General features: G+C 43.2%; 1 protein-coding gene across 1 annotated transcript; it reads left to right on the top strand.

Annotated features, from left to right (window-relative positions):
• Nucleotides 1–7,511: 7,511 nt before the first annotated feature.
• On the top strand, nucleotides 7,512–12,475 carry trhra (thyrotropin-releasing hormone receptor a; the record flags this gene model as incomplete). The annotated part of the gene is made up of 2 exons (XM_083647348.1): nucleotides 7,512–8,324; nucleotides 12,017–12,475. 2 exons carry the CDS (start codon nucleotides 7,512–7,514, stop codon nucleotides 12,473–12,475), a joined length of 1,272 nt encoding a protein of 423 aa, XP_083503474.1.
• Between the last annotated feature and the right edge of the window lie 6,187 nt (nucleotides 12,476–18,662).

The raw sequence follows: 18,662 nt of genomic DNA, 5'->3' as shown, positions 1-18,662 counted from the left end.
GAGTTCAACTGAATATAGACATTTAAAAAGGCTCCTATACACAGCCATCAGTCCTGTGATTTCTGAAAAGATGCGCTAAATGTAGGCAGGAGTCACAGATCAGAGGAGACAAACCAGCAGAGGTCAGGTGACTCAATGTAGGTACACAATAAAGCTAAAATAAGTGTATTGCTGGTTTTACTAAAGATATTGGCTGGGTTTCCCAAAAGCTTCTTAGCGCTAAGAAGCTTCTTTAACCCTTCTTAAGGCCCCCTTAGGAAGCAAACGCGTTTCCCAATTGCTTCTTAGCCTAAGATGATCTTTCATGCGTTTCCCAAAAGCTTCTTAGCGCTAAGAAGCTTCTTTGACCCTTCTTAAGGCTCCCGTAAGAAGCCAACGCATTTCCCGATTGCTTCTTAGCCTAAAATTATCTTCCGTTAAGAAGGCTGCGTTTCCCAAAAGCTTCTTAGCGCTAAGATGATCTTTTGTTAAGAAGGTTTTGTAAGAAGGGTCTGGGGCATTCTTAACACCTTCTTAATGACGAAACACTGGCAGATCCAGCCGCGTCAGGCAAAATGAGATACTTGTGTCCAATGTTCCTCTTGTGTTTTTCCCCTTTTCCTTTCTTTCATGCACCCTTTAGTGTTTAAAATTGGGGAACACTTGAAAATCTCCCCTGTGTTTTAAATGTTTTACCGTAGGCTATATTCCTCTAATCAGAATGGATTCCTTTTATAATAAGAATCTTGTGGATTTATATAGCACCTTTCACAGAACCCAAGGTCGCTTAAATTCTGTAGTGTTTCTCGCAATTTTGTTGTATGCTGTGTATATAAAGCAATTTGAACTGCAGTCCATGTCTGAAATAAATAATGTTTAATAGAAGAAGTTCTTGTTTAACATGACCACAATTAGGTTATTCTCCAACAGTGTTTCTCAACCACTGGGTCGTGGCCCACTGGTGGGCTCAGAGTGCCATCTAGTGGGCCGCAGAGGACCTCTCACATCGAGATGGTGGACAGCTCCAGTTAAGATGCTTCTTAAGAGTCTTTTTTTTCTTTCTTCTTCTTCTCTTCTGTTAAGAAGGTGTTTGGGAAACACTTCTTTGGAGCCTTCTTAACTCCTTAAGAAGCTTCTTAACTCCTTAAGAAGCTTCTTAACTCTTAAGAAGCTTCTTTGTTGGGAAACTCAGCCATTGTTGATGTCATAAAAGTGATGCCCATCTGCTAACTGGCATCCTTACTGTATGATAAAGAGTGATGTCAGAGCCATGTGCTTATCTGAAATCCAACACCACTCTGGGATAGATAACGATAACTGTTACCCCCAACTCAAGCAGCAGAGGTTAAGTGATAATGTACAAATACTGGCCGATTTTTGGGTGAACTAAATATATGCAAGAGTAGTCTTATGGTATAATTAAGCAATAGATCATGCAGGCTGTGGTATATGCTCATTATACCACACCTAAGGGTCGTGCTTCACCTTTAGGTGTGGTATAATGAGCATATATCACGGCCTGAAGTGATCTATTGCTTTTATAAAACGGTTATAGTTGGCAATATGAAAGTATGGCAATATGAAAGGAATAAACAACTCCAATTTAAATGGCTGTTATTCAGAAATCATACACTTGGCTCCCTGCACAGAGCCAACGCAGAACTGAACATGTCAGATAGCAACACAGGCTTGGTGACAAACAAACAGCTCACGTTAGTGTGATGTGTGTTCTATATTGTCTAATTCTATGTGTGAGTAACAGCAAGCCATGTGGAAGGTAGCCTGTAGGCTGCTGGGGGCGGGTTGATATGGGTTACTTCCTAGAGCTACAGAGTTGACATGTTGCTACGCTAAATAAATTGATTTGATCATAGTTCACAGTTTGTCTCACATTGCTTCTTTTTGAATGTAACAACAGTTAGCTAGCTAACTTTGGCTAATGCTTGTGCTAAACGCTAATGTTTCCATTTCGGTAGGCAGCAAACGGCAAACTAGCTGTCATATACAAGGGATCAGTCGAGCAGCATTTTGGTAAACATACCGCGTCACTGGGTGGCAACGGCAATGGAACTCTATGGAGCCTGAGCTTTGGGAGGCTTGAGTGTCTGACTAGCCGGCTGACCCTGTTTACATTTTAAAAACTGCGACAGTTCACACAACTTTAACACGACATGCATATATTCTACATCAAACTCTTGAGCTAATTCTGCTCTCACTCAGAATGTCAAAATGTAAGCGATGTGATGTATAGTTTTTGAGATATTAACGTTTGTTTGGCACAACTCATACTAGTTAACTGCCGCGGGGTTCCGCATTTCTGGGTGGCAAGTGATGTCACGCTGATTCGTCCTATACTGATGACGTCACTAGCAGGAGACGACAGTAAACACTACTGCACCTCCAACCGGACAGCCAAAATCATCAGAGACCCCTCCCATCCAGCTCACCACCTCTTCCAACTCCTTCCATCTGGAAGACGCTACAGGGCCATATCCACCAAAACCACCCGGTTTAAAAACAGCTTCTTCCCAACAGCAATCAGAACTCTAAACTCCCCCTGCTAGCCCCCCCCCCCAATCCGGACTTACTTTTCTCTGCTGCTGTATGTTTCTCTGTGCGTGCTGTAATGTTTATGGTGTTGTGTCTGTTTGTCTACTTCTTGCACTGAAGCTGAGCTACCATGCTGTACCTAACAATTACCACCAACATTGTTGTGTGGCATTAATAAAGTATCTTGTATCTTGCAAGGCACTCTGGGTATTGTGATGCGGAGCTCCCGTTTGTGAGGCTAGGAGGCTAGCTGGCTAGCTGGCTAGCGGACGACACTCAGCTCTACCTCTCTTTCCCCCCCTCAGACACCCAAATCGAGGCACGTATCGATGCATGCCTCAAAGACATTGGTGCTTGGATGTCTGCCCACCATCTCAAGCTGAATCTTGGGAAAACAGAGCTACTCTTCCTCCCCGGGAAAGACTGTCCCCTCACTGACCTTTCCATCTCCATTGAGAACACTACAGTGGCATCTTGCATTTTGCGTTCAGGTGCACTGTAAAAAAAGAAAAGAAAAGAAATGAAAATGCAATTCCATCGCAAGTTGTGTATCACTGGTGTAGACAGTAAAGGACTTTTTCTGCCTCTCCTACTGAGAAAGGCAACATACACACACACACACACACGCACACGCACACGCACACGCACACGCACACGCACACACACACACACACACACACACACACACACTTTTTCTGCCTCTGAGAGACAGCTCCATCATGCAACACACACACACACACACACACACGCACACGCACACGCACACACACACACACACACACACACACACACACACACACACACACACACACACACAATCTCCACTTCCCAATGTTACAGGTGTTTACCCTAGCCTAGGGCCATGTGAATCATTGTGACGCCACCCAAGGGTGCTGTGTTAGCTGTGTTCACACCCACCCCCCTTCTCTACATTGCGATAGTGTAATCAAACTGAACAGTGTGAACCTCATTTCCTTCCCTTCTCACTGACACCTCAGCAATCATCTGGGTGCAGGTAGACAGCATGAGAGAGAGAGAGACACCCCAGGGTGCTTCCGTTTCTACAGTAGGCTATACTGAACTCGCAGCTGTGGATAACCCCATTATCCTAAATCTTCATTTCCCTGCTAGATTTAACACGTGTTCAGATGAAAGTCAGCCACTTCCAACAGAGGCAATAGTGCTAAATTGCAGAACAAATGAGTTAAACTGACATGTCGTCCACAAAGAGTAAAACAGTAGGACATGTTTAGGCTATTATCCTTTATGTAATGATATCAATTCAAATCATGCTGTGAGCATTCTGGAAATACAACGCCATACAGTAGTATTTTTCTGTTATATAAAGACTACCTCACACTGAGTTTGATATTTCAAACATGACTGTCTCGCATGTTTTGCTGGCACCTGAACACTGAAATCCACTGTACACATTAGAATAGAGCAGTGGTTCCCAAACTTTTTCCTGGGGACCTAAAATGACAAATCCTCGCGACCCTACAGCTACAGGTCCTATGTATAAATTGTAAGAAGAGTGAATTTGTGCATGAATTAACATTCCTGACTATTTTTTACTGCCAGTTCCACATCACCTCTTTGGGAAACACTGGAATATAGGACTATGAATAAAGGAGTAAGACTCTGTAAAACATTCTTCAGAAAAGTGTAGGTTTAGAAGGTGCAGGCAGCAATATTCTACTGAAAAATCAATGGAATATTCTTAAAATATTCCAATAGGACTGTGGTAGCTAAATAACAGATATAGTGACCGTATTATACTTTATGGTGCTTTTAGCTCCGATAATATTCCTGTAATATTCATATCAGGCCTTAATTGTGTCTGCGGTCAATTGTGGGTTTATAGTGGCCTTATTGTTCTTTATGGCCTTATTTATTCATATTCTCCTATAGTATGATATTCATCTATGATATGATATGCTGAAGAAGGGCATCAGAGATCCAAGCAACGCATCGAGGGACACTTTTTTGTAAAGAATATTATTTTACATAAACAACTCAGAACAGAACAGCTCAGACATGTTATGACAAACAAAATAAGTAGGTAAAAAAAAACAAAAAAACATGTGGGCAGCATACAGTATTCACTGGGGATACATCCATTCCATTATGACATTGTGCCAGGACTTTTTTTGGGGAGCAATAAGAATGCAATAAGAATGAGAAGTGTCCGTGCGTGTGTGTGTGTGTGTGTGTGTGTGTGTGTGTGTGTGTGTGTGTGTGTGTGTGTGTGAGTGTGAGTGAGCATAATTTTGGCCAGCCACAGCTATGCCACTTTACGTGCGATTTGGTTGAAACTTTCAGGAATTAATTAGGTAATTGCCCTAATTACCTAATGGTAAATGGTAAATGGACTGTATTTATAGAGCGCATTTTATATAGTCTATCGACTACCCAAAGCGCTTTTACATGAATACCTCACATTCACCCATTCACACACCGACGGCGTCTGCAGCCATGCAGGGCGCTAACTGCTCGTCGGGAGCAGTTAGGGGGTTCAGTGTCTTGCTCAAGGACACTTCGGCACACTGCCGGGAGGAGCCAGCCTCGAACCGGGAACCTTCCGATTCCGAGGCGACAGCTCTACCTCCTGAGCTAATGCCGCCCCCAATGATGTGATGTCATAAGTGATGTCATCAGTGATGTCATCCTTCCTGGCTGAGGCTATAAGTTCAGTGATGAATGATGTCATCAGTGATGATGTCATCTGTGATGTCATAGAGCAGGTGAGGCCCATAGCGGGTGAGCTGCGTATGCGACGCGCAGTGGACGAGCTGCAGGGTGGGTGAGGCCGCAAGCCTAGGAAACGATTGCGTGTAGCGTGCGAGATTGCTAGTAATAAGAATGAGAAGTGCGTGTGTGTGTGCGTGTGAGTGAGCAGAATTTTGGTGGGGGGTCCAACTCCCATGGGTCCACTATCTACTTCTATCTACTTCTTAATCCTATAATAAGGATGAGAAGTGTCCGTGTCCGTGTGTGTGTGTGTGTGTGTGTGTGTGTGTGTGTGTGTGTCTGTGTGTGTGTGTGTGTGTGTGTGTGTGTGTGTGTGTGTGTGTGTGTGTCTGTGTGTGTGTGTGTGTGTGTGTGTGTGTGTGTGTGTGTGTGTGTGTGTGTGTGTGTGTCTGTGTGTGTGTGTGTGTGTGTGTGTGTGTGTGAGCACAATTGTGGCCGGCCACAGCTATGCCATTTTACATGCGATCGGGCTGAAACTTTCAGGGGGTGTAAAGAGCACTCGTGTAAAGAGCACCCGTGCGAGTGACCTGACGGAGCCAGATTTTTTTAATTAGGTGATTACCCTAATTACGTAATGATGTGATGACATCATCCTTCCTGGCTGAGGCTATAGACCAGAACTGCACATCCAAAGCGTCAAGGCCGCGCCCCTTTTTGGGGGATAGAAAGAATGAATAGCGTTGTTGTGATGGTATTTTTGCCGTGTTTTTAGCTAGCATAGACAAAATACCAATTCATTAATTTCGGGTTCAAGTGTTTTTTTGGTTTGATAAACATGTCTACTAATTATTTTGCGACCTTGCCCGAACCTGAACGGTCGAGATATATGAATAAATTAAGGTTGACTGGTCAGCCTGAGTCAAAGAGGATTTCCACATTCCCCCAAAAAGGGGCGCGGTGCAGTGCGATGACGCGTTGCAGTTCTGGTCTATAAGTTCAGTGATGATGTCATCAGTGATGATGTCATCAGTGAAGTCATCCGTGATTATGTCATCAGTGATGTCATAGAGCAGGCAAGGCCGGGTCATCCTGGTACTAAAAGATAATATTAATCCTTGATAGACTGGAATAAATTGCTACTTTGCAACAAGTTTATAAATGAGTAGCTAATTTTTATATCCTATTTACAACATAAATCTAAATGTTCTAAAACATGAGTAAATAGTTAACAATATTACAACTTGTATGTTACATGTAATACATGTATGTTTTATGTTATGTAAGTTATGTGAAGTCATGAACTTTACCAGCATCAGCTATGTGTTTTACAAATGACTCATAAGATTATATTTTTATTCTGGGGCTTCCTGGTAGAGTGCATACCACAAAGGCTTTGCATGGCCGACCCGGGTTCGAATCCGACCCGTGGTCCTTAGCTGCATCCCCCCCCCAAAAAAAAGAAAAGAAAAGAAGAAGAACAATATACTTTTTTTATTTATAATTCAGATATAAATGTTGAACTAATACTAATGATGGACTAATCAGATGCTAACATCTATAATATAATAAGCAATAAGTAATTATTGTTTCATTCATCATTAACTAACTGCTTATTGGTGGAAGTTGTGTTACCCACTTCATTTAGGGCCTAGACCTATTATGGAGAGAGAGAGAGAGAGAGAGAGAGAGAGAGAGACAGGAGAGAGAGAGAGAGAGAGAGAGAGAGAGAGAGAGAGAGAGAGAGAGAGAGAGAGAGAGAGAGAGAGAGAGAGAGAGAGAGAGAGAGAGAGAGAGAGAGAGAGAGAGATGCTGTTTCCTCAGTCCTTACTACAAGATGGGGTTCCTCAGTCAGGGTAGTCTGTGGTGTGGAGTGGAGCGTGTCTGTTTGGGGGGTCCCTGACAGCCGTGTCAGTCTGTTACTCCACCGCCAGCAGAGGCATGTGGAGCAGAGGAGCTCAGTCATGATGACTCCACCGTCTGTTCAGTGAGACTGGAGCAGGGCTAGGATCTGTACCTCCTCTCTCTGCTATAACTTCAACCAACCACCGAGGCTGGACTCATTCAAAAAACATTTTATTATTATTTTTATGGAATATGCGGTTATTTTGAAGGCTTTGCGACTTCAGAATTTTCATGGTGAGGAAAATGCATTGCTCCTGTTATTTTGGGGGGTGAAAATTACGTTTTTTTTGGTGGACTTAAAATCGGGCTTTCACTGGACTTTTGATGCCTGACTTTTGCAATGAATTTTCTTGGAATTATTTGATGAGGTCTCCAAAAGACTAGCCGCCATGGAAAACCTCACCATGGATAACATGACTGTGGAGAATGACACGTCGATGCAAGACAACCAGACCCAGCTGGGCGTTTGGACAGACTACACTGCTGAGTACAAAGTGGCCAGCGTGTTTTTGGTGTCCCTCATATGCGGGGTGGGGATAGTGGGGAACGTGATGGTGATACTGGTGGTCCTGACCACCAAGCACATGCGGACCCCCACTAACTGCTACCTGGTGAGCCTGGCAGCGGCTGACCTGATGGTCCTGACCGCCGCTGGGCTGCCCAACATCACCGACGCCCTGTGCGGACAGTGGGTGTACGGCTACGTGGGCTGCCTGGGCATCACCTACTTCCAGTACCTGGGCATCAACGCGTCCTCCTGCTCCATCACAGCCTTCACCGTGGAGCGCTACATCGCCATCTGCCACCCCATCAAAGCGCAGTTCCTGTGCACTTTATCCAGGGCCAAGAAGATCATCATGCTGGTGTGGGCTCTCACCTCAGTCTACTGCGTCATGTGGCTCTTCCTGTCCGACACGAAAAAAGTTATTTACGAGAACGTTGTCCTGCTCAGCTGCGCCTACAAAGTGTCCAGGAGCCACTACCTGCCCATTTACTTCACGGATTTTGCGGTGTTTTACGTGCTGCCCCTCATGCTGGCCACGGTGCTGTACGGGCTGATCGCCAGGATACTTTTCCTCAACCCGCTGCCCTCCGACCCCAAGGAACTAAACACCAAGAAATGGAAGAAGGAGACGAGTCAGGGAGGCAGGATGATGGGCACCAGCTCCTCCAGCAGCGCAACGGCTGCCTCCCGCAGACAGGTGGGCTAATGACGGTGTGTGGGTTGTAAAGGGGGGGGGGGGGGGGGGTAAGCACATATAAACTCAGTTTATTAACCACTCAATCCTTTTTATTGAAACATCATTGTGCATGTGCATGTGCGTGTGCGTGTGTGTGTGTGTGTGTGTAGGTGTGTGTGTGTGTATGTGTGTGTGTGTGTGTGTGTGTGTGTGTGTGTGTGTGTGTGTGTGTGTGTGTGTGTGTGTGTGTGTGTGTGTGTGTGTGTGAGGGAGAGAGTTCGTTTGATGTAAGGATAGGGACCAATTCTCCCACCTGCAGCAATCTACCCCTAGTGTGTGTTTCATTATCTGAGATTCTGCAACACAGCCAGTAGCTCTAAAACACTATGCAGAGTTCCACCACCTTATATGCATAATGAACAACAACCCATCACGGTAAAGAAGACACTCAGTCATTTTGCCTACTCACAAACGGTCTTCCACTTCCAGACACATCATTCCCCTCTGTCAGTGTGGTGAGTAGCCTACACGAACCAATAAATATAGGCCTACACTCACAACTAGAGTAATATAGTATGTTTTTTTTGTTTTTTTGGGTTAGGGGTTAGGGGGGCATACACACTAAGTCACTGTTTAGTTAACTCAGATCAGTTTATTCAACAGTTAAGAAACTTGAGAACATAATGCTATAATAAAGACACAAACAAAAGCACGCCGTGCAAGACATGCAGGCAGATGGGAGAGGGAGATGTTTGTTTATCAGATCAATGGACCAAGCCTTCCTGGAATGACAGGAGGTGTGGTGGCCTGAGGGAGCTCCATGGTCTATTGGATAGTGTAATCAGCTAACCCTAACTCAAACAGGCTTTTGGCCTTTTCTCTCCATCTCTTAGGAAACCAGAGGAACGATCTGCACTTTTTATGGGCTGCATGGTTAGGGTGAACATACAGCCATTGACCAAAGCACACATGCACAAACACAATAACAAACATTTCTGATTGCTCAGCAATAAGCAGCCATTGTGGACGAGGTTCAATCCATACCATTTACCAGGGTCTTATTGAATTACCCAAAAGGTCAAAATGTAATGAGGATCCAGGATTAACCAATCCAATTACACGTAGACTCACCTCACTGGAGCGGCCTGAGACCCAATAACATACAGTAAATATTGATACAATCTAATTACATCTCAAGTTTCATATCAGGATTATCATCTACTGATTATATTCACAATGAACAAATCCAGGTTTGTCTGTGTGGATATGAATTCTGTTTGTCAGTTGTCTTTGTGGAAAAGTAATTAATAGAAGGAGTGCACAGTATCTGAATAAATAATGATTGAATGCCTTTTTGAGGTCTACATAAAAGGTTGTTTTAAAAATTCACTAAAGTGGGTTTCTAAGGAACAACTCGGCATGTTTTCATATTCTAATTTTAACCCAGATAGACGGTTTGTCTCTATATAGTTGTTGCCAAGTCCACAAGCAGAAAAATACTCTTTCCTTAAAAAAAAACAAAAAAACTTTCACAAATGTCTTTGCTGCTGTACTGTTAGCGTCAAAACACACTTTTATTTTCATCTCATATCATAATATAATCACTTGTACACTAATCATCATTTCATCAAATGTTGTGACATCAAACGCAGACACAAATTCTGTATCCTCCACCATAAATTGGATTATGGGACAACAGCATGAATTGGACCTGCCATTTTCACGTGTTTGTAATGTGAAAAGGTCAACTGTTACTGTGTCCTGAGTCAGACACTTTTAACCTAAGTTAGACAGCCTCCGTTACTGTTATAAACGAACATGTAATGTTTCCAACTAGTTTAATGGTGATACAAGTCAAGTATAACTTCTTACCTTTCTAGTGGTATATCATTTTAATCATTTACTTTAGATTTGTCTTTCCCAGAGTCGGAAAAAGGACGCTATTGTCGGTCATTTAGCATCGCGCTATTCACCTTATGTAGCACACCCATTTGACCCGGTTGTGTGGTTGTGTCACGACTTCCGGCTAAGAAAAAGAAAAAGGCCGGCTGCTCCAATATAATCTAACTCTGAATTAACTATTAATTTAGCCAATTGTATGTAACATACGAAATAAAAGCAAACGGCAATGTCTAAGAATGCAACGCCATGTAACTGGCTCGTTAATTCTCGCATTCAAGGGAATTACGTTAACGTCTGCGGGTCTTATAGACGTAAGTGGCTCGAGCTGCGCTCGGAGGAGAGAAAACCATCTGAAGCTTTCTTTGTTGGAGTCCAGGTATGTTTTGTAAAAGAAAGTGCTTGTCATTGTCCATGATAACGTTATCTGACCTGGCTAACAGTGGATACTCCGCTTGCTTGCTGTGTACCGAGCTCAAAGTAGTAGGCTACATTCTTTGTTTTACCCCCTGCACTGTCCGCTACAAAAACAATTTTCTTCTTCTGACGTTCTTTTGTATTTCGCGCCGTGACCAACGGAAATGTTAACACAACCCGGAAGAATTTGGCCCACCCCCGCGTATGAACATAAGGTGAATAGGCTGGCCCTGAGTTGGACACCCTGGCTCCATGTTAACGTAAACAATGCAGTTAAGGCATTAACAATTGATTGTCAAGCATCACCCAAAAGCGTCCTACGGCTCAAAGTCACTTTCCTAAATTATTTCCCCTTTTAAATGGCCATGTATTCATATGAAATTGGAAGTGTAGAGGTATGTCTAAATTAATCCCATAACTCCCAGGACTCATAGGCCTTCACACATGGTCACGCACGCACTCCCCCAAAAACAAACCTCCCTCTCTCCCTAAAACCCCACCCCCCGCCTTCACATCCTATAGCTCTTGCATCCTCCTCCCCCCCACCCCTTTTTTCCTCTGATACAATCAAAACTGGCGCTGTATGTTTACAGCATAGCCTCTTGCGTTTGTTGATGAGCTAGTTTGCAACGGGGCGCAGCGCACGCTGCGACCTGGCAGAAGGGAGTAGATGGTCTTTTGGAATCTGTACATATTGCAACAAATGTATATGTATTGTAATATTGAAGTGTGCCTTTATTACTTTCAAACTAGTAATAATGTTTTAATAACCACTACTGCCTGATGTAAACCAAAGTGCCCTTCTGGGACATGTATTAAAAATGATTGATTGATTGATTGATTGATAACACTAGCTGGCCTTCGCTGAAATGAGTGTCCAGCTCAGGGCAACTCAGGACACAGTTCCCCTAACAGTTCTGTTTAGATAAGTAAACTGCTTTGGTTAAGGTTAGAGTTAAGGAAGTTAAAATAATTTGGGTAAGGTCAGGGGAAGGTATTGGTTAAATGAGAAAACTTCAGGTAGGCCTAAATATTAAAACTTCACTGACAGTAGACTCTTCTTGACAGGGATAATCAGAGTTGATGGCAAAGGTATCCACCCATCCATCGCCCCCCAACTCTAGATTGCACTATTTCTATGTCAGACTACTATAGCCTACATAGCCTACCTGTTCCTAATCGTGCCTCCTTCACAGACAGGAAGTACCTGCTTACATTTCACAAAGACCAGGCACCAATCAAGGATCGGCCCTTGTGGTGTGCTCGTCTATCCCACATATGCTAGAACAACACTTGATTTTTAATTTGAGTGGCCCAAAAGTGCCACCACTGGCACTTACCATCTTTGTCTCTGGTATTAGTGTTTGTTTCTAATACACGATTGCATTTTTTTCCAGGTGACGAAGATGCTGGCTGTGGTGGTGATCCTATTCGCCTTACTTTGGATGCCCTACCGGACCTTGGTGGTGGTCAACTCTTTCCTTGACAAGGCCTACCTGGACACGTGGTTCCTGCTCTTCTGCCGCCTCTGCATCTACTTAAACAGTGCCATCAACCCGGTCATCTACAACGCCATGTCGCAGAAGTTTCGCACCGCCTTCAAGAAGCTGTGCCACTGCGGCCCCCAGCGCATGGAGAAGCCCGCCTCTTACAGCGTGGCGCTCACATATAGCGTCATCAAGGAGACATCCAATGGGGAAAGCCCAGACCACTTCACCACCGAGATAGACGAGCTGACCGTGCGAGGCGACCCGTTCCTGCCCAGGAAGATGTCCACCAAGAAGACATCATTCAAGGGGCCAGCACTAAACAGAGCCAGACTCACAAGTTGTGATGAGTGTAAGGCCAAGCACTAAAGTATGTCACACGTAACAGAAGGACATTGCCATCATCACCGTTATCACAGCACCCCACAGGTATCAAGGTTTCTCCTACAGATTGCTTGTCACAAAATGCTTTAGGTGCCATTCATGTACCATCCCACTGGAAGCTATCAAAATTCAAAATACTGTGACTTGACATTCTAGCTACTAGAAAGCCAGCAATGATGGGGGATTAGATGTGTCTCAAATGCATTTTAAAATTCCCAAGTGAAACGAGACTGGTATCACAGAGACTGGTATCAAAGAGACTGGTATCACAGAGACTGGTATAGACTGGTATCACAGAGACTGGTATCAAAGAGACTGGTATCACAGCTATGAGGGCATCCGTCAGTGAAAGACATATTACAGCTAGGAATAAATGTGCTTCTGGTTAGATGACTGTGGATCGTGTGTAAAGGTCAGTGGCCAGTGTATAATAATCAATGGGAAATGTCATCTCTCGAGGTTGTTTGTCAAAGGGACAGATAACTGTTGTGACAGTGGCAAAACAGTAATTCATTGATATTGGTGGAGACTGCAGAGTAGGGTTTGCATGAACTAGTCGACCTGTCGACATGTCAACGTAACTGTCATGTGTCAACGTAACTGTCATGCGTCAACGTAACTGTCATGCCTCAACGTAACTGTCATGCGTCAACGTAACTGTCATGCGTCAACGTAACTGTCATGCGTCAACGTAACTGTCATCCGGAGGACGTCGAAAAGTCGTCACGTGGTTTGAGACGTTCAAAGCGTTGCCCCAGGCAGCCGCCTTCTCATCTTGTGTCTTTTTCACTCATTTCAGTATATTTACTTTTTCTAGATTTATTTGCCAATCAAAGTAGTAAGCTACGTTACTTGGCTTATAACTACACGTGGCTTTGCACATTCGTTGTTGTTTTTCTCGTTATCGCCGGTGCACTTTTATTCTTGTGAGCAGCTTATGTTGCAGGGATCACTCAGCTGGGGTGTGGTGTATTACATGAAAACTGTGTCCACCATTTAAAGAGCTGAGGAGGAAATACAGAAGATGCAGAGGCGGAGGAGGATCTACAGTCTGACAGATTACATGAGTGTGTGGGTCTGTTCGCAGCCGTACCGCCTCCGGAAAAGATGCGGTGTACATTAGCCCTTAGTCTCTGTTCTGTCTCTGTTCATATTTAATATGGCAGAGTTCATATGACGGTACTTGCCCAGAGACTTTTCCCCAGCCATTGATTGTGTTTACGTTACTCCTGCGGCTGCTCATCAACGCTGTAAACAAGACTACTTTTTCTTTTTCTGTCTTTTTTTAATACTGGCACTGCACCACGTGACGACTAGTCAACGTCAAATCGACTTTATTGGTAGAATTGAAAGGTCGATTTGAGATGTCATGCAGAGTGCAGGGCTTTGTTGTGATCTATCTCCTCAGCATGACCCAACGATGCAATGCTTCAATATTCACTGACAAAGTGCTGTACAGAGAGTTGGTGCAATCTCTGTATAATGGCTCACCTTGCTATTAAAATGAGTTGAAGAATAATTTCCCCGCCATTCCTTTTTTGGCTATACATTTTCACATTATGTATAGGAACACTCAGAGGGAATGAAAGCCGAATGAACTTCAGAGTTACTAAATGAGAAGGGAGCTGTTTTATATGAACACCAGTCCTTTTCTGTCCATACTGTAAAATTGCTTGAAATTGATTGTGCAGTCAGTGCAATGTGAAATTAATTCAATATTGTGTTTCTCCAAATGTGTGCCAGCAGAAATATTTTTAAAATAATAGCTTGTTTTGATCCAATGCTCCAATCAATGTGTTTTTCTATCACGTCAAACCAATCAGTGCACGCCATCAAGCTCGTCAGTGGAATAGGAGAGAAAATAAAAGGTTTGTCTGTAGCTTTGTATCGTAAAGTACCTCAGAGTCGTGCACTTTTATTCATTTGTCCCTTTGTTCTGGGTTGACATGTATTTCATTTAGGGGAAACTGCCAGAACCAGTGACTATTTTCACAGGGCCTTTTTCTGCTCAGCCCGGTAGCCAGTTTGCAGCATGAATACAAGCTATTGTGACGTGAAAACAAAGATGACAAAACATCTTACTCGGTGTATCTCGATTTGAAGCAACGCTTTGTGCACATTTTCTGTCTCAAGGTAGCTTTATTTTTCGGCTTCACAATACTACTTGTTGGATGGATTGTTTTGTATTTTGTATTGTTATTTGTCTTTAATAAACTCGACACTGAAACAGTCATCACAGTGCATTGTGCATTGTTTGTACAGAAATATCAATGTTTTTTTCCTCCCTGTGAGATGAGTTCTTCTGCTCCAGACTCTTTCCACCCGACGCCATGCTCATCTATCATCTACTGTGTGATTGATGAAGCTGCGTCATCCAAGATGATACCATGAATCAGACAGATAGCCTCTGTATGAGCTATGGCTGTATCAATGGCATTCATCAGAGGGGCTGATTTCCTGGTTCAGAAGTCTTCAAATCACTTGGCCTCTGATGGCCTGCTAAGATATGAATTCATCTCTCCAGGTCAGTGAAGCCTTCTGAGCCCAGCTGGACTTACAACACAGTCAATAAATAACACACGTCAGTTGCTGTTGAAGTACTGCAGACACTGTCACTCGAAACATCTGACTCATCAGAGAAAGTTTCACTATTATTATTGCAAATTGCTTGAGTGGCAGTAGCAGTACCATATAATAGAGTAATTACCTGCAAAACTTGTATGGAATCAGACAGAGAGCTTAATGGCTGGGAGAAAATGTCCATAGAACGCAAATAGACTCATTAAAGTAAAATTAAATTAAAATAAAGTAATTACTGCTGTAATATTTTGCCAGACGCGTGCAAGCTGGAGAAGGGCGGCCTGTATATTTCAGGGCTATTTATGTAAATAACACAAATAACAATCACATCCGTTTGTACTGAGTGTATAGGCCTTTTTCAAAGCAGCCATTTCCATGTGTCATAGCAGGGTAAAGACAGGTGTAATAACATTATGACAGTCCCTGGTATTGTGCATGCTGGCTCATTGGAATGGCAGTGGAACACCTCAATGGAATGGAATTGAGGTGTTCCACTGCCATTCCAATGGTTCCATTATGGAACCATTATGGAACCAATGGTTCCATTATGGAACCATTGGTAATGTTAGTTAAGGAGGTGATGTTTTTGGTGCAGAACACTTTTGTCCATCATTTGTAAACCACTACAACTACTGATCAGCTGTTTGCTGCCCCTCTCTATCTCATCCACATAATAAAACAAAAAACAAAAACAACAACACTCCAAAAGGTTGGAATGGTGGCAAGTTCAGGTTTTGACAAATGGATTTCAAGGAACCTTTTTCCACTTTTCATTTCCTTTGTACACATTTTCAGAGATTAAAAAAGGTGATGAAAGCTCCATTTTCTGTTCAATTTTAGTGATTTAAAATATCCTGATGTATGATCAGGTAGTCAATTTACTCTGCAAAAAGCATTGCAGGAGACTGTGCTCTAGCTGTAATTAGTGCATCGATTTGTCCCCAAGGAACGGATTCTGCCTCAAACAATTAAATATTACTTTTAAACTTTGAGCTCCATCACACCTGTTTTGTTCACCACTTGCACATCACACAATGGAACAATTGATCCATCAGAAAAGAGATGGCAAAGAACTGTGCCAGTAGGTAGAAATGGTAGCTACAAAACGGTACCATGCTATTCATTTTTGAACTATTATAGCATACGCTTATGGAGGAATATTCAGGGCAAATTGAAATATACCAACCCACTGATTCTGTGCAGCACAACTGACACCACTCTCTCCTGCTACAATTTACTGGCCGGGAAGCAGCACATTGATTTGGCCACAAGTTAGAGATCCAAATGGGTGAAAATAAGAGATTTAACAGAGCAGAAGTGCCCAAGAGGACGACACATCAGAGTAAGAGCCTCAGGAGTGGACAGTTGCACCGATGAAATGGCCCAGCTCATGTGAACCTGATTTATTTTCCTGCCTCTTCCAGCCATATTAGAGATGAAGTGATCATTTTGAGGATGAAGAAGAAGAAGAGAGTGATGCTTATCTCCACAGTGTGGTCAGCAGAACACAAACACATTTGCATAAGAAAAGAATGATGATGATGAACATTTTCTTTTTGTACAGGATTCCAGCCAATCTCTTGGACAATGGAAGAATCATATTCCCACAGTTCATTGACATGCTTGTCAATATATTCCAACTATCCTCTCTTTAATGAATCTCACAATGAGAAGGTATTATAGACACTGAATGGTTTCTCCAATGTGCTATATCCTGTGCTTCCGATTGCTATTGCCTTTTATGATGCATTGCTGTGTAAAGGCTTCTGGCAGCAAGGTCAGCTCATAATGTACACATCTCAATTAGTGAAGAGACACCAGCTCATGATGTTCACATCTCAATTAGTGAAGAGACACCAGCTCATGATGTTCACATCTCAATTAGTGAAGAGACACCAGCTCATAATGTTCACATCTCAATTAGTGAAGAGACACCAGCTCATGATGTTCACATCTCAATTAGTGAAGAGACACCAGCTCATGATGTTCACATCTCAATTAGTGAAGAGACACCAGCTCATTATGTTCACATCTCAATTAGTGAAGAGACACCAGCTCATTATGTTCACATCTCAATTAGTGAAGAGACACCAGCTCATTATGTTCACATCTCAATTAGTGAAGAGACACCAGCTCATGATGTTCACATCTCAATTAGTGAAGAGACACCAGCTCATAATGTTCACATCTCAATTAGTGAAGAGACACCAGCTCATAATGTTCACATCTCAATTAGTGAAGAGACACCAGCTCATGATGTTCACATCTCAATTAGTGAAGAGACACCAGCTCATGATGTTCACATCTCAATTAGTGAAGAGACACCAGCTCATGATGTACACATCTCAATTAGTGAAGAGACACCAGCTCATTATGTTCACATCTCAATTAGTGAAGAGACACCAGCTCATTATGTTCACATCTCAATTAGTGAAGAGAGTGTCTGTCTGTGAGCAGAATTGTGTTTGGCCACAGCTATGCCATTTTACATGCGATCGGGCTGAATCTTTCAGGAAGTGTAAATGGAGTCAGATCTTTAGGTAATTAGAGACAAATTACCTAATGATGATTGCCCTAATTACCTAATGATATGATGTCAGTTGAGCAATGATGACATCACTGATGGCGTCAGTCACTGATGACATCACTCACTGATGACATCATCATTGAGTGCTTGAGTGACATCACTGATGGCCTCAGTCACTGATGACATCACTCACTGATGACATCATCATTGAGTGCTTGAGTGACATCACTGGTGGTGACATCACCAATTCTATACACTAGTACCTGTGGGAGTTATCCTGCATAGGTTCATGTTCTCCTCCGATACATCGTATTTACCATATTTACGAGGCGGCTGTGGCTAAGGAGGTCGTCCACCAAACAGAAGGTCGGTGGTTCGATCCCCGGCTCCACCAGTCCGCATGTCAAAGTGTCCTTGGGCAAGACATTGAACCCCTAATTGCTCCTGATGGCTGTGCCAGCCATAGATATATATAAAGGCTAGATGGCTTAAGGCGGAGTCACCAGCGTCGTTGAACGGCCGCCATCTTGCTACAGTGCCTTTCTGGTACGTTCTATGTAGCTGGTGACCTGCACAGACAAAAATACTCATAACTCGCTGAAATCTTGACGGATTTACAAACGGTTTGGTTTATTACAAGCATATTCCGTTCCCGAGATACGACCAAAAAAAAACACACACTAAAAACACTATTTTTTTGATGGGCTCCAAATTACACCAAAATTAAACCGAAGCATCTATGCCATGAGAGGGATTCAGGCACAAAGTTTCATGCAGTTTCATCCATTTCCCTAGGAGTTATGATCATCTGATGTTGCCATACTAACCCAACAACAGATGCTCATAACTCCTAGTAGCTCCCTGTAGCAAGATGGCCGTCATGCGACGACGTCGCTCTCCATTGGCCGGCAGCGCGGGTAAGCTATCTAGCCTTTATATATATCTATGGTGCCAGCACCCTGTGTGGCAGCTGGCCGCCTTCGGTGTGTGAATGGGTGAATGTAGGCACATTGTAAAGTGCCTTGGAAAAAAGCGCTATATAAATGCAGTCCATTTACCATTTTA

This window comes from Poromitra crassiceps (genome assembly GCF_964638095.1).
Source record: "Poromitra crassiceps genome assembly, chromosome: 1".
Classification (NCBI taxonomy): Eukaryota; Metazoa; Chordata; class Actinopteri; order Beryciformes; family Melamphaidae; genus Poromitra; species Poromitra crassiceps.
Note: the sequence above shows the minus strand (reverse complement) of the source record. Positions and strands in the feature narration are given on the sequence as shown.